The sequence below is a fragment of the Odocoileus virginianus genome, chromosome 26 (genome assembly GCF_023699985.2).
Source record: "Odocoileus virginianus isolate 20LAN1187 ecotype Illinois chromosome 26, Ovbor_1.2, whole genome shotgun sequence".
NCBI lineage: Eukaryota > Metazoa > Chordata > Mammalia > Artiodactyla > Cervidae > Odocoileus > Odocoileus virginianus.
Genome location: NC_069699.1, coordinates 40,712,487 through 40,739,504, shown reverse-complemented (window position 1 = coordinate 40,739,504; position 27,018 = coordinate 40,712,487). Strand labels below are relative to the sequence as shown.

Below are 27,018 nucleotides of genomic sequence, written 5' to 3'. Positions count from 1 at the left end.
TCTGAGCAACCTGCAAGAGATAGTGAAGGACAGAGGAGCCTGGAATACTGCAGTCAGTATGGGGTCACGAAGAGCTGGACATGACTTAGCGACTGAACAACAAACCTATCTCTTTACTTATGGAGAGGGGCTTCCCAGGTGGTCCCAGTGGTAAAGAACCTGCCTGCCAGCACAGGAGACCCAAGAGACTCGGGTCCAATCGCTGGGTCGGGAAGATCCCCTGGAGGAAGGCATGGCAACCCACTCCAGTATTCTTGCCTGGAGAATCCCATGGACAGACGAGCCTGGTGGGCTACAGTCCATAGGGTTGCACAGAGTTGGACACGGCTGAATCGACTTAGCATGCAAGCGTGCATCTATGGAGAAAGACCAATACAGAGGCAAAGAAAGAGAGACAGAGAGAGCAAATTTAAACCATCAGTGAAGTGTGTAAAGGGTATTCAAGAGTATCTTTCTCTACACTTGCAACTTAAAGTTTGAAACATTTAGTTGCCAAAAGTAAAATAAAAGAAGTTCACAAACAACCTGCACACTCTCCCCACCCTCAAGTAAAAAAACAAGCCCATTAACATTCCTTCCTTTTCCAGGCATCTGATATCCACCCAGTGCCCAACTCCAGGAGGCCTCAGGCCCTCAGGGCTCAACTAGGCAGTATCTGCTCACCTTTGGTGCCTGCAAGCCCCTGAGCACCTAAAGGGGAATGAGTCTGCCTAGGTACTTCAGCAGACTTTGGTTGGGCATTAGCTGTTAACACAATCCCTTAGGCTTCAGAAGAATATAATTTAAGGATTATTTGATCAAAATATTTAGCTCTCTTCCAAACAAAACTTGAAATTCTCACAAGGAGCTGCTTATTCTTAAAGATGTTTCACTCTCAGTAGGAAAGAAACAGCTAAAAGGAAAATAACTGTGTAACAGATAATTCCCCTCCTCTCAAAATGATGTACTTGAATATGCCAACAATGTTTCTCAATGGAGCTCCTCAGAATGTGGCCTCTGGAAGGACTGGACCCCTCTCCTGGTCTAACTAGAGTCATTAGCAGTTTTCAGACTAGTCTCAACTAACCTGAGAAAACACTCCTGGCAACAGTCTGCAGAGAACCTGGCAGAACGGTAATGTGAAAGCCAGTTACCATTCCTGATGCGGTGTCTGGAAAGATGTCAACTGTGATTAAGAGGGACATTTTCCTTCTGCAGCTGTTTCTGAAAGGGGAGGAGGGCCTCACCACAAGACCAAATTATAGGCGAGAGGTAAAGGGCCCCAAACACCAGGGACAGGCAGGTATTCAGGGCAGCCCTCCTTCTGCAGCACTATCATGTCCTGTCAAGTTTTGAGGAGAAAGCAGGAGTGCTAAGCCACAGAGGGGGCTGCAGGGAGGGGAAGGGCTTTGTGCTAAATTTTCTAATCCTGATTTTTTGCTTCAAAGCCCATCCCAATCATTTTTATCCTGAAGTCTGAAACCGAGGTCTGGATTTTGCAGAATCAAAGCACATTTATCCAACATTTAATCCAGTTCCCAGAAAATCCATGTTTTACTAACAGTAGAATTCTTTCATGTCTAGAATTCTTTCATGCTGGACATTACTAAGGCCTAGTCCAGCACACAGAGAAAGCTCAACAAATGTGTGCTGACTGACTTACATGAACAAATGAACCCACCTGCTCCCAAATAGTGCATATAAAGCTGTAGGATTTCTTTTCATTTAGACTAAAACACCAAGATGTGCCATCCATAGAGTTCCATTTTTGATTCTGAGACCCACAATATTCCTTTTTTTTTTTTTTTTTTTTGGCAATGGAAATCCAGGAACAAGACTCAGATGAATGAATTTCACCCCAAAGTTTCATTCATTCAATAACTATTTTATGAAGGGCTTATTAGATGTCAGGCACTGTGCAAGCTGCTGGAGATAAACTGCTTAACAAAATAGATACAGCTCCTGCCTTTGGAGGGAATAGAGATTATAAAATAATAAGCAAATAATAAACAAACTAGTTTTAAGGTGTACTAAGAGAGTAATAATCAGTCAACCCTAAAGGAAATCAACCCTGAATATTCACTGGAAGGACTGATGCTGAAGCTCCAGTACCTTGGCCCCGTGATGCTTAGGGCTGACTCATTGGAAAAGACCCTGATGCTGGGAAAGATTGAAGGCAGAAGGAGAAGGGAGCAGCAGAGGATGAGATGGTTGGCTGGCATCACTGACTCAATGGACATGAGTTTGACCAAACTCTGGGAGACAGCAAAGCCTGGCATGCTGCAGTCCATGGGGTAGGATATGACTTAGCAACTGAACAACAGCAACAAGAATTATAAAGAAAGTAAACCAGGGTAATAGGAAAGCCTATCAAAGAGGGTGAGGGGTGAAGCCATTGGAGAGAAAGGTCAGGGAGGTTTCTCAGAGGAGGAAGAGTTCAGATGACGTTTCAGTGATGGGATGGAGCCAACCAAGCAAAGATGGGGATAAATGAGGAGTGAGAACTCCTAAAGGGCCCTCATCACTAAATGTTCAGGTTCTCCCTTTCCACACATCGCCCACACAGTACCTGATGACTGTTCTGATTGGCCAGTGTCCATGAACATGATTGTTGACATCATTTCCTCTTTAAAAGGATGAGAACTGTACTGGAGTAATTTTCTCTCTCAGTTTATTTGAAGAGAAAGTGAAAGTGAAGTTGCTTAGTCGTGTCTGACTCTGCGACCCCGTGGACTGTAGCCTGCCAAGGTCCTCCATTCAAGGGATTTTCCAGGCAAGGACACTGGAGTGGGTTGCCATTTCCTTCTCAAGGGGATCTTCCCAACCCAGGGACTGAACCCTGGTTTCTCCTGCAATGCATGCAGACTCTTTACCGTCTGAGCCAGCAGTGAAGCCCTGAAAGCCAGGAAGGGAAACTCAGGGTGAAAGATTTTACTCATCTTTCTGTTACTGTTAGTCATGAAAACAGCCGAATTTCTCAAGACTTGTTAGTGTCCAGAAGACCCTGTGCAAAGTCAGGACTGGTCCAATTCTCATCTCTACCCTTATTCCCTTTGCTCTGAGCTCCAACCTCCCTCCCAGAATCCCAATTCCTCTTTCACCATGTTTCCTCTGCCTTTGAACCTTCTTTCCTCCCCTTTTCTCCCAGCCAACTCCTCCGTACGCTTCAGATGTCAGCCTCGTGATGGAGGTATTCTAAGAGAGCTCCAAGCCAAAAAAAAAAATCTCTTGGTTATGGACTCTCAGCCTCATTGTGCCTCTTCTTTGTTGTACTAACCTTATCAAAATGTTACCCTTTACATGTGTAATAACTGGGTTAATGTCTGTCTCCTCCTTCAAGCTAAGGTCAATGAATGCAGAAGCCAGTTCAAGTTCACTTCTAGTGCCTTCCATTATTATGCAGGCACATAGAGAATAATGCTTTGCAGTCACCATCTTGAAACTGTTAATAACTTTTTAAACAAGGGCCCTGGATTTTCATTTCTCACTGGACCCTGCAAATTAGGCAGTCAGATCTGGAAAGGAAAAAATGTTTAGGGACTCTTCTGCGATGAGTACCCATCCTGAGGCCACCATCCCTGAAAACTCAAAGCAACCTTGACCACCAAGCACTGACTCATTCAAATATTAAACAAATATTTATTGGGCAACTCTATGTGCCCACAGAGTGAAGACCTGTTGGGCACAGAGCCCTGTCCATGAAGCTGGCCCTTCTGCCTTTCTGCCTTCCTGTTGGATTTCTTGATCTCCTGTCATTTACAGATGCTTCTGACTTCTTGCGAGGTATATCTTACCCTGGACTTCACCACTCTCTCAACAATCTAGGTTTCACATGACAGGACCTCACTGGCATGGGCCCAACCCCCTAAAGATAAGAAATCCTTTCCCCATTAGAACTTCAGTCCTGCCTTCAATCTGCCTATTAAGACTCAGGCCGAAACAGAACCTTCATCCTGCAGAAGTACTTTTCTAATCTCCCTAAGGAAATGGCAACCCACTCCAGTATTCTTGCCTGGGAACAGAGGGGCCTGGCAGGCCACAGTCTGTGGGGTCACAAAGAGTCTTGGACACAAGTGAGCAACTAAATAACAACAAAGCACTTTTTAAAATCTCCCTAATTTTAAAGTCCTGGTTCTCCTCAGGATATTGTAAAACGCTTGCTAGAAAGTGGCTCTCTGAGTTTGGCAACACTTGCCTGCTGCATTTTAGCCTGGGCTCATCACTGATGCATCGACACTTTCAGTAACCACAGAGTGACACTCATGGCTCCACTCACTGGATGCCTCAGACTGGCAAACAACTGACAAATGTCACACAGTAAATTGAATTTATAGGCAAATTTGGGAACACTAAGTTTGTTAGCAAGCTGTAATACTATACTGAGAGAGGAACAGCAAAAATGGAAAACAACATTACTCATCAGAACAGAGTATCACTAAAATGTTAGGGAAAATGGAAGAGTTGAACACCAAGAGTTGCAATACATTTTTGAACTTTAAAGGAAAAAAAAACAGTGATAATTTCTTTACACCATTTGGGCATGTACCTTGGGCTACTGTTTCCCAAAGGATGGGTCTGGTGTCATGGTGGTTTGTAAGATTATTTTAGGCGGTATGCTTACCAGCTGCTGTGGTTTGGGCTCCCCCCACAGCAGATCCGGGGTGACAATTTAGGTATAAGCTGTTTACACATTGGGGTGGTAATCCCCACGAAGAACTAGTGAGGAGTGAGACAGTGAGGTGGTGAAAGGAGGGAGGCCCCCAAAAGATGTAAAGCCATCAGGTTTCAGCTGTGGGCAGCTGGAGCTGGAGAACAACCCACTGGGCCCCCTCCCACACCCGTGAGGGACTGCATAAGACAGTTCATCATTTTCCACTAACAGCTGGGGAGGTAAAAGTGTTCAATCCACCCCCTCACTGATGGGGAGGGGCCCCTCGGGACGTTAACCCCCTACAAGCCGAAAGACACAGGAAGTCGCACGTGGGTCCAGGGGCCTCTGGAGGTGAAATCTGCAGCTCAGGAGGCAGGAGTGGAACACCAGGAGGGGGCTCTGACAGACTGTACCCAGCAGATCTCACAAGGGGAAAGTCACCATGTTTCCAAGTCAGTGTCCGTTCGTGGTCTGTCGGATGGATTGCCCCGGTGGCAGTTTAGTCACAGAGTTGTGTCTGACTCTTACAACCCCATGGACTGTAGCCTGTCAGGCTCCTCGGTCCATGGGATTCTCCAGGCGAAAATATCAGAGTGGGTTGCTGTCTCCATCGCTAGGGGATCTTCCTGACCCAGGGATGAAACCTGGGTCTCCTGCTTGGCAGGTGGATTCTTTACTGCTGAGTCACCAGGGAAGAATCTAATTGAGGCTATCTCACCTTTAACACATACTCACACACCTTTACAATCTCTCCAGGAGAGAGACTCAGGCAACAGCAGCTAGCCGGAATTAGTTACATTGTCTTGTGGGTATCTAGTATTCAAAGTTGGGCCAGCATACTGGTTTTCTGCTTATGATAATATAAACTTTCCATTAAAGATAACTCTAAGGGAAAAACTGGTGTTTTGCAGAAAGCTATTAAGTATTTTACAATGTTAAAGTCTATGACAGAAGATGATTCATAATTGAATGAGGTTTAGGAAACACTTTCTTTGTGGAAACTCCCTCTCCTAATGGTCACACGAAGTAAGAAGCAACAGGCGCACGACCTTGCTGCTCCTGACAAGCACAGAAACAGTGGCACTCTGTTGCCCTCTTCCCCGGAACGAGTGAGAAGCGACTTCTACCCCATCCATCCTCTCAACACCAGCCCGTCCCTTCTGGAGAAGACCTGCCTGCCCTCCGTCTGCCCAGTCATTTAAAAATGAAATGTATATCTGACAGGCCTAACTTTAGCCACAGGAAACGGGAGCATGTGGAGGACCCAAAGGGTGAGCCAAGCTTTGTTGAAGGATGGGCACATTATCTTTTCTGAACCTTCTTCCTGCCCCTTTTTGGGAGGGGAGGGGTGGAGGCTCGGCTTTGGGGAGTGAGTGGGAAGTGAGGCCTGCTGAATCCGTTTCCTGGCTGGCTTTGTGGGCGGCGTCTCCCCTCTCTGTTGTCAGAGAGTTGGCTCTCAAATCTGTGCTGTGTATCATTGGGACCAAGTGAAGCCCACTTTAGGATATATAAATATCCTAAAATATCCACTATAAAAAATATTTTGGTGATGAAAATAACCCAAATGAGGAACTTTCAAACCTTTTCTGTTGAAAATGTCTAGATACCTTGGCCACAGATACAAAATGGTTCTGTGAAGGAGAAAAAAAAAAAAAGAAAGTTTAAACCTAAATAGTTCTAAACCTTACATCTGTGTATATCCTCTAGCTTTATTACAATGTGAACAATTTACAGAAGTCTGTTCTATAAAAGTTTATGAGAAGTTGCCAGATCACAAGTGTTACTGTGTGTCTGTGTTAGTCACTCAGTCGTGTCTGACTCTTTGTGACCCCACGGACTGTAGCCGGCTAGGCTCCTCTGTCCATGGAATTCTCCAGGCAAGGATGCTGGAGTGGGCTGCCATTTCCTTCTCCAGGGGATCTCCTTGACCCAGGGATTGAACCTGGGTCTCTGGCATTGCAGGTCACCAGCACTGCAGCAGACTCTTTACGGACTGAACCACCAGGGAAGACTTTACAAGTGTTTCTACCTTTCTCTTATCTGATGTGTAAGTAGTAGGATGGAGCAACTAGAGAACAATTACCTAGCTGTTATCTACTTTTTAAGGTCATCAAACTAGCTGTATGCCTTAGATGCCTAAGGCATCTCACCTTCTTGCTCTGGATCTCAGGTTTATTATCTGTAAGACAAAAGCACTGGTCCAGATGTCCTCCAAAGTTTCCTCCTAACACTGTGTCTGTGAATGACAACACGTGGCCAAGGACACTGCTGGGGGAAGGTGGGAAGGTGGGCAATGAGAACAGCAGAGACTGGGAAACACTTTCTAGAAACAAATATGATATTCTATATTTGCCTCAAAATCACAGATGACAATAATTCTAGCTGTATTATGTTTTTGAAACACAATGTCTGTGTCCAGATTCCAGCATAACCCAGTGCATTACACAAAGAAGGTGATCCACCAATGTGCACTAAATTAGTTGACAAAGGCACCTTCCCTGAATATCTCTTAAAGACTCAAGGCTAATGCTCGGTTATTTACAACAGCCAAGATATGGAAATGACCTAAGTACCAATCAATGGATGAGTGGATCAAGAAGATGTGTGTGTGGGGGGGTGTGTATACACACACATATATATATATACATATGGAACACATATATAACACACACATAGGGGAATACTACTCAGCCATGAAAAGATGAAATCCTGCCATGTATGACAATATAGATGGATCTTGAGGGTATCAGGCTAAGTGAAATTAAGTCAGACACAGAAAAACAAATACCACGTGATTTCACTCATATGAAGAATACCAGAAACAAACAACAAAATAAATGAACTAACCAACCAAAAGCAAGCATACAGACACAGAAAACACAGTCGTGGTTACTAGAGGGGAAGGGGCAGGGAAAGGTGAAATGGATCAAAGGGGTCAACTATATGGTGATGGATGAAAATTAAATTTTTGGTGGTGAGCATATAGAAGTAGAAATACAATGTTATGCACATAAAACATACAGTGCTATAAACCAATTTTAACATCAATTTTTTTAAAAAAAGGTTAATGACAGAAGGACTAATGATCAATGAAAGAGTGGAAAATCAAGGGGTTAGGAGAAGAAAGAAAGGGCGAAAAGGAGAGTGAGCAAGGGAGAAAGGAAGGGAAGAGAAAGGATACACATACTGACAGACATACATACAGTCAGTTCTTGTTATTCGAGTTTGTCAAGATCTGGTAAATCTCTGTGAACAAGGCATTCGTGAACAGCCTAACTTTTAAGGACAAAGTCTAGCATAATTCTTCCAAGTGGTTGGCACTTAGGGGCCTATACAGGGAGAGCTTCCCAGGTGGCGCCAGTAGTCAAGAATCTGCCGGCCAGTGTGGGAGACTCAAGAGACGTGGGTTTGATCCCTGGGTTGGGAAGATCTCCTGGAGGAGGAAATGGCAACTCGTTCCAGTATGCTTGCCTGGGAAATCCCAAGGACAGAGGAGTCTGGCGGCTACAGTCCATGGGGTTGCAAACAGTCAGACACGACTGAGTACGCATACATACAGAGGGAGGCTCAGGATGTTTATAGCAGCAAAGGACTGGACACAACAGAAATATCTTTTAGTGCACAAGTGGAGTACATGACATGCACCATTTCCGTCAGTCAAAACCCATCCATCAATCGGACTATTTCTTTCACACATCCCTGCCCAGACCACTGCATTGTGCTTGCATATGCAAAACACATCAACTCCAGTACTGTTAGATCCTGCCTCCTACTGGACTCTGCATTTGTTTCCCGAAAATTTATTTTGATCCAACCAGAATTATAAGCACACAGGACCTCCTTGTTTCTAGACTAGTGGTTCTCAAAATTTTTGGTCTCAGGACCTCTTTATATTTTTTTAAAAAGTATCAACGGCCCCAAAGAGTATTTTCTTATGTTGGTTTTTATTAATATTTGCAGTATTAGAAAATAAAATTGAGACTTAAAATTTTTCTTATTTTAAAAATGAGTGTGTTATTACTTCTTAACCTAATTATCACATTTGACAATTAACTATTTGTTAAAAAAGAAATAGTGAGAAGAGCAGGACGGTTTCATACTCTTTTAGCTCTTTTCCATGTCTGGCTACAGAGGAGACAGCTGGATTCACACACCTGCTTCTGTAATCAGCCTGCTGTGGTGTGCTAGTTCTGTTGACACACAAGACCGAAATCTGCTCTGAAGTTTTGTAGTTAGTACTTTCTAGGCCTCGGAAGCTTGTGGATCACACTTTAGAACCACTGTTTTAAATCACCCTCCATTCTGCCAGAAGTTGTCCTTCACACAAACACAGTCATGTCATTTCCCACTTTCCTCAAATCATGAATGGCTGCCTATGGCTCACAGGGTTGAGCCCACACTGCACAAAACCCCTTCCCATTTGGACAGAGAGTTGTCTGTTCAAACCCCATTACTGCTCTGTCTTATATACCAGCACCCTGGCCACCTCCAGGAATACATACATGCCTGACCTGTTCTGCTTGCTGATGTCTCTGAGTCTCAACTTTCCTCTTCCTAAGACTCCTACGAATCTTTTGCAACCCCATCCAAAGGTCACCTCCTCTCAGAAGCCTTCTCTGATTCACCCTTCCTTTGAAGTTTACTTTTTTGTGTTTTAAATACTTATTCTTTGAATAAGTAACTGAAATACACTGGATTAAATTCCAAAAGGGTATACCATACAATGATAAGTATACTTCTTTCCCACATCTATCCCTTCCTCTCCCAGGAGGAAACCATTGTGATTGGTCCCTTCTACATTCCAGAGTTGCTCTAGACATAAATAAGCATATCATTTCTTTTACCCAAATGGCACTGCACTATATGCACTCAAAGTTCAGTTTAGTTGCTCAGTCGTGTCCAACTCTTTGCGACCCCATGAACTGCAGCACGCCAGGCCTCCCTGTCCATCACCAACTCCCCGAGTTCACCCAAACCAATGTCCATCGAGTTGGTGATGCCATCCAACCATCTCATCCTCTGTCGTTCCCTTCTCCTCCTGCCCTCAATCTTTCCCAGCATCAGGGTCTTCTGAAATGAGTCAGCTCTTTGCATCAGGTGGCCAAAATATAGGAGTTTCAGCTTCAGCATCAGTCCTTCCAATGAATATCCAGGACTGATTCCCTATATGCACTGCTCTATACTTAACATTATAACTTAGATAGCCTTCCACACTATCAAATAAAAATCAGCCCCATTTTCTTAACAGTTGCAAATTATATTTTAAAAACAAAGCCTGTTTGTCCACCCAACCCCCATTAACTGGATATGTGGTTTCCAATCATTTGCTGCAGCAAATATCCTTCTACATAGATCAGTTTACACATATGAGAGACTCTGCAGCACTAATATCCAGGAATGAAACTGCTGGGTCCAAGAGAATGTATATTTGTAAGTTTGATAAACATTGTCCAATTTTCCTCTGTAAAGGCTGTTCTAATTTATACTCCCACTGCCATGCATGAAAGGTTCGATTATCTTTGCCAAGCGGTGTTATCACACTTATTAATCTCTGTCAATATGGTAAATGAAAAATGATACCTTGGTTAAGTTTAAATGGATATTTCTTTAAGAAGATCAAATCTCTAGAGTTACACTATCCAAAATGATAGCCACTTGATACAGGTGGCTGTTTAAATTTTAATTAAGGAAAATTAATGGCTCAGACGGTAAAGAATCTGTCTGCAATGCAGGAGACCCGGGTTTGATCCCTGGGTTAGGAAGATCCCGTGAAAAGGAATGGCTACCTAGCCCAGTATTCTTGCCTGAATTCCATGGACAAAGAAGCCTGGCGCGCCACACAGTCCATGGGTTGCAAAGAGGCAGACGTGACTGAGCGACTAACACACGTCCAGATGACACTTAAAACTCAGCTCCTTGGCTGCGCCAGCCACATGTCAGGTGCTCAGCGGCCATCTGTGGCTATTGGTCTCTGTGTGAGACAAGAACAGATACAACACGTTAGCATCAAGATGCCAAGTTCTATGGGACAGCGCTGCTCTGGACCCGCGCTGTCCGATGGCCACCAGGACGCCACATGTCGGTACTGAGCACTCAGTGTGTGGCTAGTCCTGAAGTGAGACGTGGTCTGAGGGGATAATGCACGCTGGAATTCCAAGACTCGGAATCGTAAAAGCAGAATGTAAAACATCTCCTTAATAATTTTTATGTGGATTTCATGTGGAAATGCTAATATCTGGATATACTGGGTTAAGCAAATCATTAAAATTAATTTCATCTGTTTCTTTTTACTTCTGTCACGTGGCTAACTAGGAAATTTAAACTTACATGTGTCTCACACTCTATTTCTAGTGAATGACGCTGCTCCAGTTGGGCACAGTGCTTTCTTAAGATGTGGGTTTTAGCATTGTTCCTTTTACACAGAAATAAGTGCAGTTACTATTGCTTATAAAGAAAAAGAGACTCACTGGAATCTCTTTTCTCCTCCTCGCCCTTGCCTGCTTCATGCAGATAGGGTGGGCAGCAAAATGCAAAAGGCCAGCAATGATCTTGATGACGAACAAAGTGAAATAAACCAGCAGACTGCCCACCTGGGTGGCTGCAGGCAGGAACCAGCGGCATCGCTGACCCCGAGCAGAGCCTGATTTCCTGGTGCCTGTTAAAACAATGCACCAGAGAACAAAGTGCCTTCCAAACTAAGAATAGAAGACTGGCTCCAAATAAGATTTCCAGGACTCTGCAGGAACAAATTCCTCCCCTGCACCGCCCTAACCCACCTTCCACCCTTGGCTTGACAAATGGCCTGTCCCAGCCCAGCCCTCCTGCATTCTCAACAGCCTGTACACACAGACGGAGGGACGGAGCAGAAAGAGGAAACCTAGAGAAAGAGGTGGGTGACAAGGGCTGCCCTAAAGGGCTGACATCGCAATGATTCCAGGATTGAGACATGGCGTCTACGTTTCTGTCACCTGTGTCTTTAGCTAGGAAGGTGAAGAAAACTCAGTTTTGCAACATAAACCATAAACTTGATAGATCAGAACATTTTCTAACCATGTACTGAGGGAATAAGACCTAGTTGTATCTGAGGATAAGTCATCTGCTTTCTATCTGAACATAGGTCATCTGCTTAGGGGAAAACATTAATTTATTATTATTTTCATCATTATTAGCTTCTGTGCCTTTAAGCAAGTGAAATAATCTCTCTAGGTCTCAGTTTTATTATCTATAAAATACATGGACTTTCCTATCTCATCAATCAGAAAGTTCTGTGACTCTATGCATATACAAAAGAACTATCACCCACACCTTCAGTCTCGTTTTCTTGCGGCTTTCAAAGACACTTACTGGGCAGCTAACATGATTTAGGCCCTGAGCCTGACACTGGCATACAAATACAGAAAAACGCTTCTTCCGCTGGATGTTCTTAATAGATGCAAGGAAAGAGAAGAGGACAGAAGTGAAATTAATCATTAGACCAGAGTTCTTCACCTGGGCCAGGGGTCTGCACAGACATTTTCACAACTTGTGCAGTTTTCTAAAGAGAACATTTCAAGATGCATGTGACTTCAGGAAGGCAGGGGGCTAGTGATGTAAAGGAACTATGAGAGGCCCAGTACCATGCTAAATTCTTAGTCCACGGTGGGTGCCTGAAGAGTTAGCACCCAAGACAGTGCACAGGTGGACATGGGGACAAACACACAAGCAGTTTGAACCAGAGCTTCTTTGCAAAGTCCACCTCTCTGCCCCCATGTCAGGGATAATCTCTTTGCACACGGCTCCTCTCCACTGCTGTGCCTTCACCAACCCTCTCCTTCCTCACGTCAGATTACAAGCATCAACAGGCCAAGACAGTATCTCACCTGTTTGACCTGGGATGACTGTTGCTGTCCAAAGAGGGGAGACTTATGGTGCGTTAGTTAGGAGATAATGAAATAACCCATGTGAAATATTACTGGTCAGCGTCCCTAAAGTAGTAGCAGATATTCATTCATCAAATATGTATTTAGGACCTAATACACACCAGGCCCCAGGCTGGCGGTTCTCATCATCTTCATCACTTATTGGTACCATATTTATCTCCCCAGCACAGCACAGTACTCCACATAAGTGAAAAGTGTTAGTTGCTCAGTCGTGTCCGACTCTTTGCGACCCCATGGACTGTAGCCCACCAGTCTCCTCTGTCCATGGGATTTCCAGGGCAAGAATGCTGCTGCTGCTGCCAAGTTGCTTTAGTCGTGTCCGACTCTGTGCGACCCTATGGAGAGCAGGCCACCAGGCTCTTGTGTCCACGGGATTCTCTAGGCAAGAATACTGGAGTGGGTTACCATTTCCTTCTCCCATAGTAGGCCCCCAATAAATGCTATTTGAGTGAGTAAACAGAGATGATCTCTGTGGTATACTAATTCATTCTTCAGCAAACTTCTATCCCCTCTCCTGACCTCCATGGATTGGTTCTGTGACTTGCTCTGGCCAATGGAATAGGAGTAGACAGGACAATGTACTAATTCTGATTGTAGACCTTAAGAAATGTTGTGTATTTCTGCTTGCTCCTCTGGGATCTTCTGGTCTACACAGGAGAATATACATGTAGGTTAGCTCACAGACCTGCATGAGGCAGATTCACAGAAAACCTGCACACTTGTGAGCATGAGAATAAATGCTTGATATTGCTTGCCACTGAGATTGGGGTAGTTGTTACTCAGCAAAAGCAGACTGAGACATACTCCTATATTCATATCCACAAATTTCAGGCAAAGAGTGGCCCTGGTTCTCTTATAGTGGGATTTCAGCAACTGGGTCATTTTGTGGCTCTCTCTAGCACATTTTCTCTAAGCTGTTAATGTCCCATCTGGAGAAGATGGCAGGGAACCAGAGACCCATATTTTGGCCATCTTGGCACCTGGCACACAGTCAAGCACAAAGCTGGTTCTCGAGCAGCTTCTGATGTACGAAAGGATGGGCTGGCTGTTCACTCTGGTGGGAGAAGCACTGTCAAAAATCACAGCAGGCAACAACTTGGGCCCAGACGCTCAAAGTCACTGGCTCTGTGGTCCCCAGTGTGTGAAGTGGACCTGGTGGTGACACAGGATCATTTCAGACCACATGCAGCAGACCAAGGGGTAGTTATTATAATGTGTTTTAGGAAACACATTGTGATATTTAGTGACTTAAGCACTCCTTCTTCTTAGGATGAACCTAAGTTCAAAACCAAACCAAACCAAAGAACAACTAGATGATTTAAAGAAAAAGACTAACTGAAAAATAACAGTGAAAGTGGTATAGGGATATGGGACACATAACTGAAGTTTAGGAAAACACTGTTCCTATTCAAGTCTCATTTTCCTACAAATCACAATCATAGCTAGCATTTTTGAGCACTTATATGATGACCTGTTTCAAGAGTTTCACAGATACTATTTTATAAACTTTTCATAGTATCAGAAGCAGATACTATCATCTCCATTTCACAGGTGAGGTAACTAAAGCCCAGAGAGATAAAGAACTTGCCCAAGGTTAAGTGGCAGTGAGAGTATGAACTCAGAATGTTACCTTCCAGGATCCAATTAAGTCTCTACTAGAGAACCTGGTAGCCAGGGACATTCATCAGTGGCCAAGCTTAACTGCAAAACCTTGAACTTGAACCTCAAGCTCCTGACTCCCAGACCAGTGCTCTCATGCCAGCTCCATGAGAACTGGCATGTAGTGAGAACACTGGGGGTTTATGGCAGGGGTGAGAGGGGTCTGTGAGAAGCAAGGGAGAGAGGTATAGTAAATGCTACAAGGAAGATTTGGGAGGCAAGAGATAGGGACATAAATAAGGCTGACAAACAGACGCAGGCACTCGAAGGATGTGGAACACTTAGAATATGGACAAAATTATTCAGAAAGACAGGGCTGGCAGAGCAAGGGCTGGCACATGGGGGCTGCTTTCTGAGCTCCTCCCAGGAAACCCACCCACCGTGGCTTCCCCAAGTGACATCCATGTAGTCCCTATTTAGGCACTAAAGTCACCCATTGCTTCTCTCCCAGTGGACGCACAGGGCCACCACCCTGGCCCTGCCCTCTCCGAGTCATACCGATGAGTCTTCCATCAAGACAGGCCTTTTTTAGGATCTGGCCTGAATCAACTTCCCCTTCCACGGCACCCACTTGGTGTTCTGGGAAAGGTGGAAACGCACGGCTGGAATTGGGGCTGTAAAATGAAGTACTGACTTCTCTGTGTAACACCTGCTTCCTTCCCTCCACAAGATCCAATCAGGACCATGTTGCACTTGAGATATAAGACGTTTTACAGCCCTATGGTCCCTGAGCTCTTAGACACTATGGGCTCATTTCTCTGGGAGCCACTGACACCTATGGTCAGTAAGACCTGGGACACAGGTCACGTTGGCTGAGTGGGGGCTCTGCTCTCAGCACTGTAATGAGTCACTTCACTTACCCTTCAAGACAACCCTCTAAGGTGGGCACTTTTGATTACCCCCACTTTACAAGGAGAAGACACATTGATAGGTTTGGTAATGTGCTTGGGATTACATGGCTAGCAAGAGGCAAATCTAGGACTGAAACCTACAACTACGTGGTTCTAAAATCCTGCCCTTAACTGTTACACTCTACCATTCCTGCACAGATACACAGCTCCCTTGGCCAAACCTCAGAAGATGGATTTATGAGACCTTTCAAGGGTTTCTCCCTTCCCTTTCTCTCTATTCACATCCAGCTCCCAACTGCCTCTCCCATACCCAGACTCATCTCTTCCAGATCCCTGCTCTAGAGACTCTCAGAGCCAAGAAATACAAATTCATTCAAAAATATTTTCAAGAGCGGAATAAAGGTCAATAGCCAGGCAGCAAATTACATTTTGAGTTCAAGTAAATATACCTGGGGAAATGTGTATGTAAAAGCACTTATTAAATCACTTGACTTTGAAACAGGAAAGACAGGAGAACTGTTTTTTACTTTTTGTTTAAAAGTCATACCTTAGGTTCATATCAGAGTTGAAATGAGTTTAGAGACATCTCTGTTTGACAGGTGTGAAACTGAGTTCAAAAAAGGCAGTGACTTGTCGTAGATGCCTCTTATGTAGGTGCTAATTGGACCAAGGCAAACATCCACCAAAATGAGCTTATTTGCAAACGGACTGGAGAGCAAAGTGTTATAGAAGATGCCACACTTGATAGGAGATATATGAAGGCCCCTGTCATCAAAATCGTCAAGTGCACCCATGGCCAAGAATGGATCCGTTCTGCCTGAGCTTGAAGCCTGACCCACTGCTAACCATCAAGGAGATCAGGAGCAGAGTATTTATCCTCGCCACATCCAAGTTTCACCATCTGCAAAGTGGGGATGATGATAACAGCCAACCACTACAGTGACGTAAGAATTTCATGAGCTGATGCAAGTAACATGAACACTGTCTAATATACATTAGCTATTACTGTAATATTTTTATTAATATATTAACTATCCCTGAAGTATAGTAAATCATACAAAATAATTTCCATATCTAATAACTGCTATCCATATCTGTATTACTAATTTCCATATCTCAAAGGCTTAAAATTTATTCTTTACAGGGTGAGTGAATAGCAAGGTGAGTGAGATAGGAAAGGAAAAAGATAGTAAAACGACACATATCACATGAAAAGATTAAAAATGTATCTCTATAATGGCCATGTACAAGACTTGGAATTAGTATTACAAACATCAGTCTTAGAAACACAATTCTGGTCAAAGAAACAGAAAAAGCAATGAGGATTTTCTTTGAAACATAGTTTTGGCTTATCCAAAGCTTTAACACTTACCCACAAACAAAAGGAGTAGAGAGAGTAAGCTTCTGGGCTCCTAATCACTCTTCTGCCCATGGAAACATAACATTTCCAGCCACTTCTTCTGAAATTACTCAAACAGGCACCAATACTACTAATGAGAATACCAGGGAGTCTGAGTCTCCCCTGGTATTATCTGGCCTCATCTTCCCAATGGTGAGCACATTCAAAACACCAGAATTTTAAGGAAACTTACAAAAAAAAAAAAAAAAACTGTTCCATGCAGAATGAACTTCCAAAACTGAGTTTAGGCATCTTCAAGTCCAAAGAAGAGAAGGTCACGAAAATCCACTTTGCTATTTAAACACACACACACACACACACACACACACACACACACACTCACTTACTTAGTCCTTCACATTTAATGAAAACCCATGTCTTGTAAAAATTAAAATACTGGCATGGTGGAGCAAAGAACGAAAGCCCCCCTCCCCTTGCTATCTTCCAATCACAGATGCTAAGGGAAGCGCTGCCCGCGAGGCACTCCACTTAACTCATCGTCCCCACCGAACACAAACATCTGAGGTCTGAGGCACAACTGCACAGCCCTTTTCTGATTCATGTACTTCAGCGGGGCAGAAGTGAGCCTCCACCGTCCAGGTGCTCTGAGCGGCTCCTTGATCAGTTTCTTGGGAGATGCAGACAGATGCCCCCTCCCACACCTCAGCTCCTGGCATGGTCCAGCCAGGCTTGGGCGGGAACTGCGAGCCCGTCCACCCCTGGTCCTGCCGCAGGGAGCTTACCTGAGTAGGAACAAAGAAACAGCACCACACCATGGGGCGCTCCGACCTCATCCACACAGAGTCCCCCGCCCCGAGCTGCGGCGGCGCCCTCCAGACGGGATTCTCTGAGCAGAGCAGAGCATGGTTTCCCCCAAGGAACTCCTCCCCACTACTTGGGCTGCACGACAGGAAGTGACAGGGGGCCATCAGTTACATTGTCAGAAGCTGAGAACCACACCAGCCCGGAGCTCCCCACCTCCAGCGGTTTCCTTGCCGGCTGCTGCTTTTTCAGAGCACCCTGCCTCCTGGCATTCAAAGGCACACCAGAAACTCAGTTTCTGGCTGGCAACTCCCAGCCTGTAAGGAGCAACAATGCATAAGTGGGCCGCCACCTAAAGCCATGCTGGGCATTCCGGCAGCTCTAAAGGGCTCACTGCCAGGATACCATGCTTTGTAGACCCAAACGTTGGGGTGAAATGGATAGAGAAGGGACACTGGGAGGAGAACTGTGTGTGTGTTCAAAGAGGAATCAACAATCCACTTGAACTTCACCCAAGAGTCAGGGCCCTGCCTGGCATGCGAAGCCTACGCTGAATCCTAATTTCATAGCAACTCAACAAATGAGAGTGATGGTAAACACCCCACCCATCCGGTCCTTTCTTTTTTTTCCTAGACAAATTTTCTCTTCAGAGCCCCTTTGAAAGAGTTGCTTCTGGAAACCTCTCTTTTAGCTTTTAACAGGATTAACAAAAGGCCTTACTGCTCGCCTCAGAGCCCTTACGGAAACAACTCGTGGCTGACATTTCTCATTTTATAAACTGGGGATGTCACCAATGAACACCGTGCCCTAGTCCCCTGCCTTTGACAAGGCCCAGATTTACTGGGTGAGACAGTCACGTGAACTAAAAGATTTCAGATGGAAACCGTGCCTATTCAACCCTTCACCACAAACAAATCAATACCCTTACCCTTCCAGCACAGTGGCAGAGGGACTTGAACCCAAGGAGACATAACTCCAGGCGTAACTCCATAACTTAATTTTTATTTTTTAGTTCTCTAACGGGGTGGGTATTTGATTTGCAACCGTCTTTCTAATTGTAACTTTCAGCAGAAAGATTTAGCCCAGGACTTCCCAAGGCATTCTTATAAATGCACCGATTTTTAAGAGCCTTTGCCTGTCTCAGCCCTGAGTACAATGGAGGGACTCATCAAAGACAGAGGATTCATTTGATAAGCTTCGATCCAAGACTCAACCTCAGAGCTTAACAGAAATGCTCTCCCGCCCACTCTTGGGCCAGCAGGCAGGTGCTAACATTCGGTCTCTGAAGAATGCCTTACATAAGCATGCGATGGAAGGATGCGCCAGGCTCTGGCATTGCACAGACGAACCAAAGATGACCAGAGAACAAAATAAATGTCGCCAGGAATTTGCAAAAAGTGTTGAGGAAGCCAAGAAATTACTGAGCCTGGCAAATGCAATTTTCATAGGGACAAATTCTGGGAAGGCTTCTGAGAGCCAGAGATACTTGGGCAAGATTCTGAGGGGTGTTCTAAGCAGAACAGGCAAGGGCAGGGGCAGTGGGGTGCAGACCCATATGAGTGCTTAGAAGAAAGGCAAATACTTTGAAAGCACTGCTATGACGGGCCTGCGTCCTGCTTCAGAGAGCATGACGGGGGTCCCACCTGTCTGGAGAAAGAGGGAAGTGAAATCGCTGTGAAAAGGCTCAAGCCCTTCAGGCAAGCATGTGGGTCACCTCAAGGCCTATATGTGGTACCTCCTTGGCCAGGCACCCAGGAAATACTCGGTCAAGTGTGAAAATCAAACAGCAGTGTCCACAAAAGATGGGCTTCAGCTTGTCCTCAGGATCCTCTATTTTCCAAAGCAAACCTGGGGTAAGCAGTGCTTTCGGGGGAAGGGGAAGTGTTCCTAAAAAGGCTTCCTGCTCTGGCCTCGTGCATAGAAAAGGTCCTGATGTGTATAGGCCTGTAAATAAGCTAAGCTTAACCAGCCCTGGCAGTAGCTCAACTAATGAAGAATGTCAATTCTCTGAGGACCAAGGATCAAGGGTCCTTCCCCATAAGCGCAGGCACTCGAATCCTGGAGGAATTTCCCTCTGCGGGGCCCCAGCCACCAAGACCAGGATCCACTCCAGGCAGCAGCCAAAGGCGATGTGAGGCGACCACAGGGCTCTGGAGTTTCTCTCTTTCCTGGGGGAGGAAGGGTACATTCACATGAACTAATGCTAGAATGATTAAGCCTAACTTCCGGGCTGCTGACTGTGAATGAGAAAGAAGAATCGAAACCTGTGGGCTGCAGCAGGTTGTGGGAGAGGTGAAACTTGAGCGGGCTCCGGGGCAGGTAGCCACAGCAGACGGAGGGAGGGCGGGAGGACCAGGAGAGCCCCTGGCGGGAGGAGAGGGCAGAGCCTGCGAAAGGGAAGGGAAGAGCCGGGCGCAGCCCTGCCCGCTGATGCCCCTGCTTGGACAGGAAGAACAACTCCCGCAATGAGGTGGCCTGGGCAGAAGGCACCTCGGAGGAACCTTTCCACAACAGAGGCTCCTGCCCTGGAGGACTTAAGCTCATTCTGAGCATTATAATGAGAGCTTATAAACTTGGGATGTGGGTTTTCTCCAGGTGGCATCTAAGATACCATGGACTATTCAAACACCTTTTTCTACTGATTTTTACATTTTTAAAGTAACATAGTATCATTATAATACATTCGAACCACACAGAAGTATATAGTGTAACAAGTGAATCTTCCCAAAGGCCTGCTTTTTGCCTCACCACAATCCCACTTGCCAGAGGCACTGTGTCAAAACCAGAGGTGGATAAGTAAAAATCGCTCAGTCGTGTCTGACTCTTTGCGACCCCATGGACTGCAGCCTGCCAGGCTCCTCTATCCATGAAATTCTCCAGGCAAGAATACTGCAGTGGGTTGCCATCTGGGGGTGAACAAACCTAAATGCTTTTAGGACCAGGGGGTAAGGGATGGGAAAGAAGTGGCTTGCCAGGCACTGGACATCACTGAGAGTACTTGCCTTAGCAAAGTTCCAGCTTACTGAAGTCCCAGGGGACTAATGGCCCAAGTGAACAGATGTTCCAATTTTTCAAGAGAAGCTGGGAATTTCGCGTTTTACATGAACTCTCCCAATTTTTAAATGCTGGCAACTAATTCATCTTTTTTTTTTTTTAATTCTGTACAAGCCACACAAAGCACAGTTGCTGGTGGATTTGACCCAAGGGCCACCAGTCTGCTACCATTGCTGGTGATCCTTCAGACATTTCCTTCCATCTAAACACATGTCAACTTGTGTTTTATCAGTTTTTAATATATTTGTCAAAAATGCAATGCTAACATTACTTTAGCACTTGCTTTCTTCACTTAATATCATCTTTCCACACTGTTCGCATCTTGGACTGCTCTGCAAAGCACTCCATGGTATGGGAGCGCCTTTGTTCATCAGCTCCCGCCCTGTGGACTGTCAGCAAACGTTGAGAGACACTTGAAATATCACCTCTCAGCTGCTCATTCCTAACAATGTAACTCATGATGAAAGTGCCCCTGTGTACAGGTATTAAAAGGTCCTAAAGCCACAATTACTGAAGCCATTAATGGTGACTGCAGATTTTCGATGTTTTAATGTGAGAACTTTTAAATTTGATCTTCACAACTATCTCAAGGTAGGTCTTACTATTATCTCTACCATATAGATTTTTTAAAAACTTGAGACTCAAACCAGTGGCGTAAGCCTGCCCCAGAGGGCCTAGAGGTGGCAGGGTTGGGCCGGGAACCAGGTGGGCTGACCTCAGAGCTCCTGCTATCTGCATATAGCTCTAGGACAGACTGCCCAAAACCTGCCCTGGGATCGTCAGAATCTGACTTACAGCAAATGTTGACTGCAAACTACTGGAGGAAAGAAGGACCACTAACAAACAGGACAATTCAGTTCTTAGAAAGAAAAGCCTCATTTTAAAGTTCTATTTCATACTCAGTCAAAATATATTCTACATAAATTAGAGTGAGATGTTAAAAAAAAAACAACTATGAAATTCTGGGGGTGGGAGTTCTCAGGGTATGATACGTTTCTTTAAATATGTGAAACCTGAATCATTATATATTATCAACGGGAAACTACCTAGAAGGCATCTATAGGTTTGCAAAAAAGGTCCCTGTTCTCCCACACCTGGTGAATAACTACAGTGGTAGCAACTTCTTACTGAACTCCAAACAGACTAGCCCCAAAATGGGGGCCTCATTAAGACCACACCCCCCACTTCCTTGTGTCACTAGAGCTCAAAGTGATATGTTTCTTATGCTGTTAGCCTATTAACTTACAGCAGGTTCTGTTGAGAGGTTTCAAGCCACTTTCTCACCAAAAATATTACTAAAAAAAATTCATTAGGGCTGTCATAAGTTCATTTACATAAAACAAAATGGTGAGATTTCAGCAGAATTATTTCTTCATTAAAAGCTGGTGACTAATGGTGGTTGTTTCCACTCAAAATTTTATTCTGATTTCTTTTATTCAACCTCTTTCCTATGTGCACCCAAGAAGCCATAGATTTCACAAAAGTTCAGAAGTTGTCTGGGAATTTCAGGGCCTGTGACCATATTCCAGTTGATGCCTTACATTTTAAAATAATTCCACAAATTGATTTGAAAAATAGGTAGCAAAACAATCCCATTAAAATGGAGTGGAAGCAGTGACCAAATTAAAATAGTATACTGCACCTTGCTTTAGCCAAGTTTCCAACATTAGAAAAGTGTTACCTCACAGATCTTAGTTTCTGAGGCTGTTGTCAAATTCAAATTAAGACTAGGAAGAAACAAAATTTATGCTGTGGTGGAGAGGGGAAGTATAGTAATACAGGAAGGCATAATGCATGGCAAGCCAGTGGGAAATAAAGAGAACTTCAAAGTGTTTTAGAGTCTGAGAGTTTACTCGTCGTCACACATTTTTATTGCATAATTTCATATCTACTCCTTGGTGCTGGAAGTGTGGTTAAATTAAGCAAAACTTGAACAAGTACTCTGCCCCCTCACCATGAACAAGTTGGGGCGTCCTGGGAGAGCAGGTCCAGACTCCACACCAGGTCAGTGTCGGTTAGAAGCAAGATGGTTTGACTTAAGAGATTGCTACCATTTGAAAATGCTGACGTTCTTCTAGAGTCCTCCTTAATATCTCAGCTCAACAAGATAACAGCATGCTGAGGAGAATGTGAGAGCAGGCCTGGCTGCCCAGGCTCAAGAATGAATAAATAGAAAAGTCTTCATCTATAGCTGCATCACAAGAACTAAAAATAAAAGAGGCTTGAACATGGAGGTCTCAACAGACTGCTAATCCTAAGGGCTTATCTTGCTCCTTTTGTTACGAGCAATAGCTTGAATCACTTTTTTTTTCTCTAAACAAATCTGAACTTTTATTTATCACATTCCTCACATGATTTTGGCAACCAATATATAGATGCTATTTTAAAAAGCAAATGAAAAATAAGGAGAGCCATCTTCTGATGCGCCCTGTGAAATAGCCACTAACCTAGCCTGGTCCTTGGGGTTCTACCTCCTTTAAGAGCATGAGCAAGGAAGCCTAAGAATTTCTGCATGGAGCAGACTGGGGCGCCTGCAAGAAGCTCACTCAATTTCTTAGAAACATGAATACCGTGAATACAATTTTTTCAAAGGACTCTCAAGTCCTCTTTGTTAAACTATCAGTTAAAAGTGAAACTCCAGCAGGCTGCTGACCTCTAACCAATTCTTAGGAAAAAAAAAAAAAAAAGGTTTAAAAACTGATTAGCTGATAGCTATCAGCCAAAGAGCTTCCTTCCTTGGAAATGAGACTTATTCTTTGGCATTAAACTGTCAAAACTGGTTAGAAGTAGAAAACCTAAATATGAGAAGGGTGGTACTCCTACCACTTGAATACTCAGGAGGCATTTGGAAAGTAATTTGCTTTTATCAAAAAACACTTCGCAACAAACTGAATGTCTGAGTTAAAAACACATAACCAAAGCAGAAATCATTCTTTTAAAGAAGTTTCTCCCTAGTATTTTGATTCCAGATATCTCCTTAGGGATGATTTCTGAGAACAACTGGCTGGCTGGAACGATGGACAGTAAATTAACAGGGGAGCTCTGTGATATTTGGCTCTGCCATTTACTAGTTGAATGATCTGGTAAGCCACTTCTTAACTTCCTTGACTCTTAGTTTCCTCATCTGTAAAACAGGAATAATGATTTTTCAAGCAGAAAAGGAAGGCTTTTGGTGTCATTATAGATACTGCTTCAGGTCTTCCTCTGAGCACACTGAAAAGTTGCTACCAAATCTAAGATAGCTTCATTTTCATCTTGATTTGAAAGAGAGTAAGAAAAAGGCAGAGGAAATTGGCAATTTCTCAATTTTTTCCTCCTCCTTCCAATAGGTGGGAAAATGGGAAGGTGGCTAAAACTCAAGTCCCATTTATTTTTTAGATGTTATAATGCTGACTTCCTTGAAATCCTTGTGTCCATCAAAAAAGCTGAAAGCTTCGATGAAAACACTTCCAACAAAATACCAAGAGATTGAAAAGCATGTATACACGCATGACTCAGCATTCATTCTGCCTACACAACAGTGAAAGTCGGTTTTTTTTGGTTTTTGTTTGGTATATATCTATGTATACTAGAAGAATAAATATTGTTACTTTCCCCTTAAATCCAAATCAGAAAGGAATCACCCGAACACTGGAAACCAGCAAACCAAGTGGGAGGTAGTCAGAAAAGCCTTCCTTCCTCCCAGCTCCCACCCGAGGGAAGCTGCTTCTGGGTGGAAGCTCAACGCCTCCTCCCAGTTAGGGCTCTGCCCCGGAGGCTGTCCCTTTAAATCAGACTTCCTGGTAAGACTCAGAGATTTCCGCATGCAGCTTCCTGGAGACAATATAAGATAAACAATAAACTTTGCAGCAGAATCTTAGACAATAAGCCCCACGTGGCCATAACAAGAAGCAATTATAAGCACTGACAATGGCCAGGGCCTTTCCAACAGGAATGCAAATTTGTGATAAACATGGGAGAAACATGCTACCCCACACACCTGCACAAATGAAACTAATTAAAAAAAAAAAAAAATAGCCCCTAGCCTCTCATCAGACTGAGAAATAGCTGCTTCCAAATTTGGCACTGCTTTTTGAAAAATCACTGTCTAAGAGAAAAGCAATCAGCTCTTACTTAAAGTGCCACTGCCTATTAGACGCACACTGAGGCCGTGGGACCGTGTGGGTCACTAACTCCATGCGTCCCTGTGAGGGACACTCACCACCCTCGGGATGCTCTGCAGCTCACCGCCCCCTCCACCCCAGGTTGAGGGAGGCCCCACTTCACGATCCAGAGCCCACATTCTACCAGAGGAGATGAGGGCGCCATACACTTGCTTTCCGAGTTCCCCCGGCAGCTGGGCACGAGTGAGGTGCTGGCAATCGGAGACTCCCACCCCAGACTGGGCATGGGAACCTGGCAGGGAAAGCAGCGGGGATACTGCAGTGTTCCACTGAGGGTGGGGGCAGCTCGCAGAGGCGGCAGTGAGGGCGGATCAAGTAGCCCTGTCCTGTAACCGGTGCTGGCGGGGCAAACCATCCTATGCACACCTGCCCAGCAGCGGCAGCAGCGGTAATCTGGCAGGAAATGTTTGGTAGTATAATCTGGGTTGTTCCTGATTCCCTGATCCTTCCTAAATTCTCTGAGCTTCCAATATCTAGTCAATTCACTTTCTGCTTAAGTCAATCACAACTGGGTTTTATTGCTAGGGGTTAGTTCACGAGAACACAACACAGGGTGGGCTAGAGCTGGAGGAATCCAGAAACCAATGCCAGAGAATGATTCTGAGCATAAGGACTGAATATATTCTTTCACACTTCCAATCCAATCCAATTACTGCCCTTCAGCCTGCAAGGCCCTGTATCCCTGTCTCCTTGCTGGACCCCAATCTCACTCTCCTCTCCTCCTTCCTCCTAAGCTCCAGGCACACATGCCGTTCCTCATCAGATTCTTTTCTGCCTCAGGGCCCTTGCACTTTCTCTACTGCAAACTGTTTCCTCCAACTCTTCACAATGCAGCGGCATCCTCCTTATAGTTCAGTCACAGCTTACAGGAAGCCTTCAATGACCCGTCTGTCTAAAGGACCACACCCCACACCTCACCATCTTATCCTTTATCACAACACCCAGTTAATTTCCTTTCCAGCACACATCCTGTGATTAATTTATTTCATTATTAATAACAATAATAACCACCATTGATTAAGAGGCTTGTTATATGCCAGACACTAGATGTGATCTAGTTGTTGTTCAGTTTCACTAAGTCATGTCCAACTCTTCACGACCCCACGGACTGCAGCACACCAGACTTACCTATCCTTCACTATCTCCTGGAGTTTGCTCAAACTCATGTCCACTGAGTTGGGTCATGGTATCCAACCATCTCATCCTCTGTCATTCCTTTCTCCTCCTGTCCTCAATCTTTCCCAGCATCAGGGTCTCTCCCAATAAGTCGACTCTTTGTATCTCAGTGGCCATGTATTGGAGCTTCAGTCTTTCCAATGAATATTCAGGGTTGATTTCCATTAGGATCAATTGGTTTGATCTCCTTGCAGTCCAAGGGACTCTCAAAAGTCTTCTCCAGCACCACAATTCAAAAGCCCCAATTCTTCAGTGCTCAGTACATGACTACTGGAAAAACCACAGCTTTGATCATACAGACCTTTGTTGGCAAAGTGATGTCTCTGCTTTTTAATACACCATCTAGGTTTGTCATAGCTTTCCTTCCAAAGAGCAAACATCTTTAATTTCACGGCTGGAGTCACCGTTCACAGTAACTTTGGAGCCCAAGAAAATAAAATCTGTCACTGTTCTCACTTTTTCCACATCTATTTGCCATGAAGTGATAGGACTGGATGCCATGATCTTAGTTTTTTGGATATTGTTTTAAGCCTGCCTTTTCACTCTCTTCTTTCACCTTCATCAAAAGGCTCTTTAGTTTCTCTTCACTTTCTGCCATTAGAGTATACCTGCATACCTGAGGTTGTTGATATTTCTCCCAGCAAATCTTCAATCCAGCTTGTGATTCATCCAGCCTGGCATTTTGCATGATGTACTCTGCATATAAGTTAAATAAGCAGGGTGACAATATACAGCCTTCATGTACTCCTTTCTCCATTCTGAACCAGTCCATTGTTCCCTGTCCAATTCTAATTGTTGCTGCTTAACCTGCATACAGGTTTTCCAGGAGACAGGTAAGGTGGTCTGGTATTCTAACATGTCTTTAAGAACTTCCCACAGTTTATTGTGATCCACACAGTCAAAGGCTTCAGACATTATATTAAACTCACTCAATTCTATGGTCACCCTATGAGATAGGTACTTTTTTTATCCTTCAGTTACAGATAAGGAAATAGGCTCAGAGGGGTTAAGGAATTTTTCCAGCATAGCAGTGATGCAAAGAGGTTTTGAACCCAGGCCTGCAGCATGGGATCTCACCACAGGGCTCATTGAAGCAGCTGTCTGACAGCGAAAGAATGAGACATGGCCACAGTGCCGGCTCTGGAGCCACAGGGCTGACCCAGTCTCTCACGGAGTCCACAGCCTCACATTTCAGATCTTATACCACATGTTCTGTCTACTTTCCATGGATCCTTCTTATGGAAGAAATGCAGCCAGTTGTGTGTAAAGAGGGTGAGGCAGTCCTTCACTCAACAGAGAAGTGCCTAGCTGTGTGCTGAGTCAACACACAAAACTACCACGGAGATGCTCACGGGCCGGGGACACAGGCCTGCCAACAATGCTGGCTGCTCACCCTGACACTTTC

General features: G+C 44.5%; 1 protein-coding gene across 3 annotated transcripts in view; it reads right to left on the bottom strand.

Moving 5' to 3' along the window:
• Positions 1 to 27,018, bottom strand: part of ARHGEF3 (Rho guanine nucleotide exchange factor 3) — a 305,770-nt gene that overhangs the window by 155,384 nt on the left and 123,368 nt on the right. Inside the window, exon 1 of one of the 3 annotated variants that reach the window (XM_070455880.1) lies at positions 17,202 to 17,330. The exons of the other annotated variants lie outside the window; for them this stretch is intronic. Coding sequence (XP_070311981.1) covers positions 17,202 to 17,252 — 51 coding nt within the window. The 5' untranslated portion in view covers positions 17,253 to 17,330. Of the gene's footprint in view, positions 1 to 17,201; positions 17,331 to 27,018 lie in introns of those variants that run through there. 3 annotated transcript variants of the gene reach the window in all.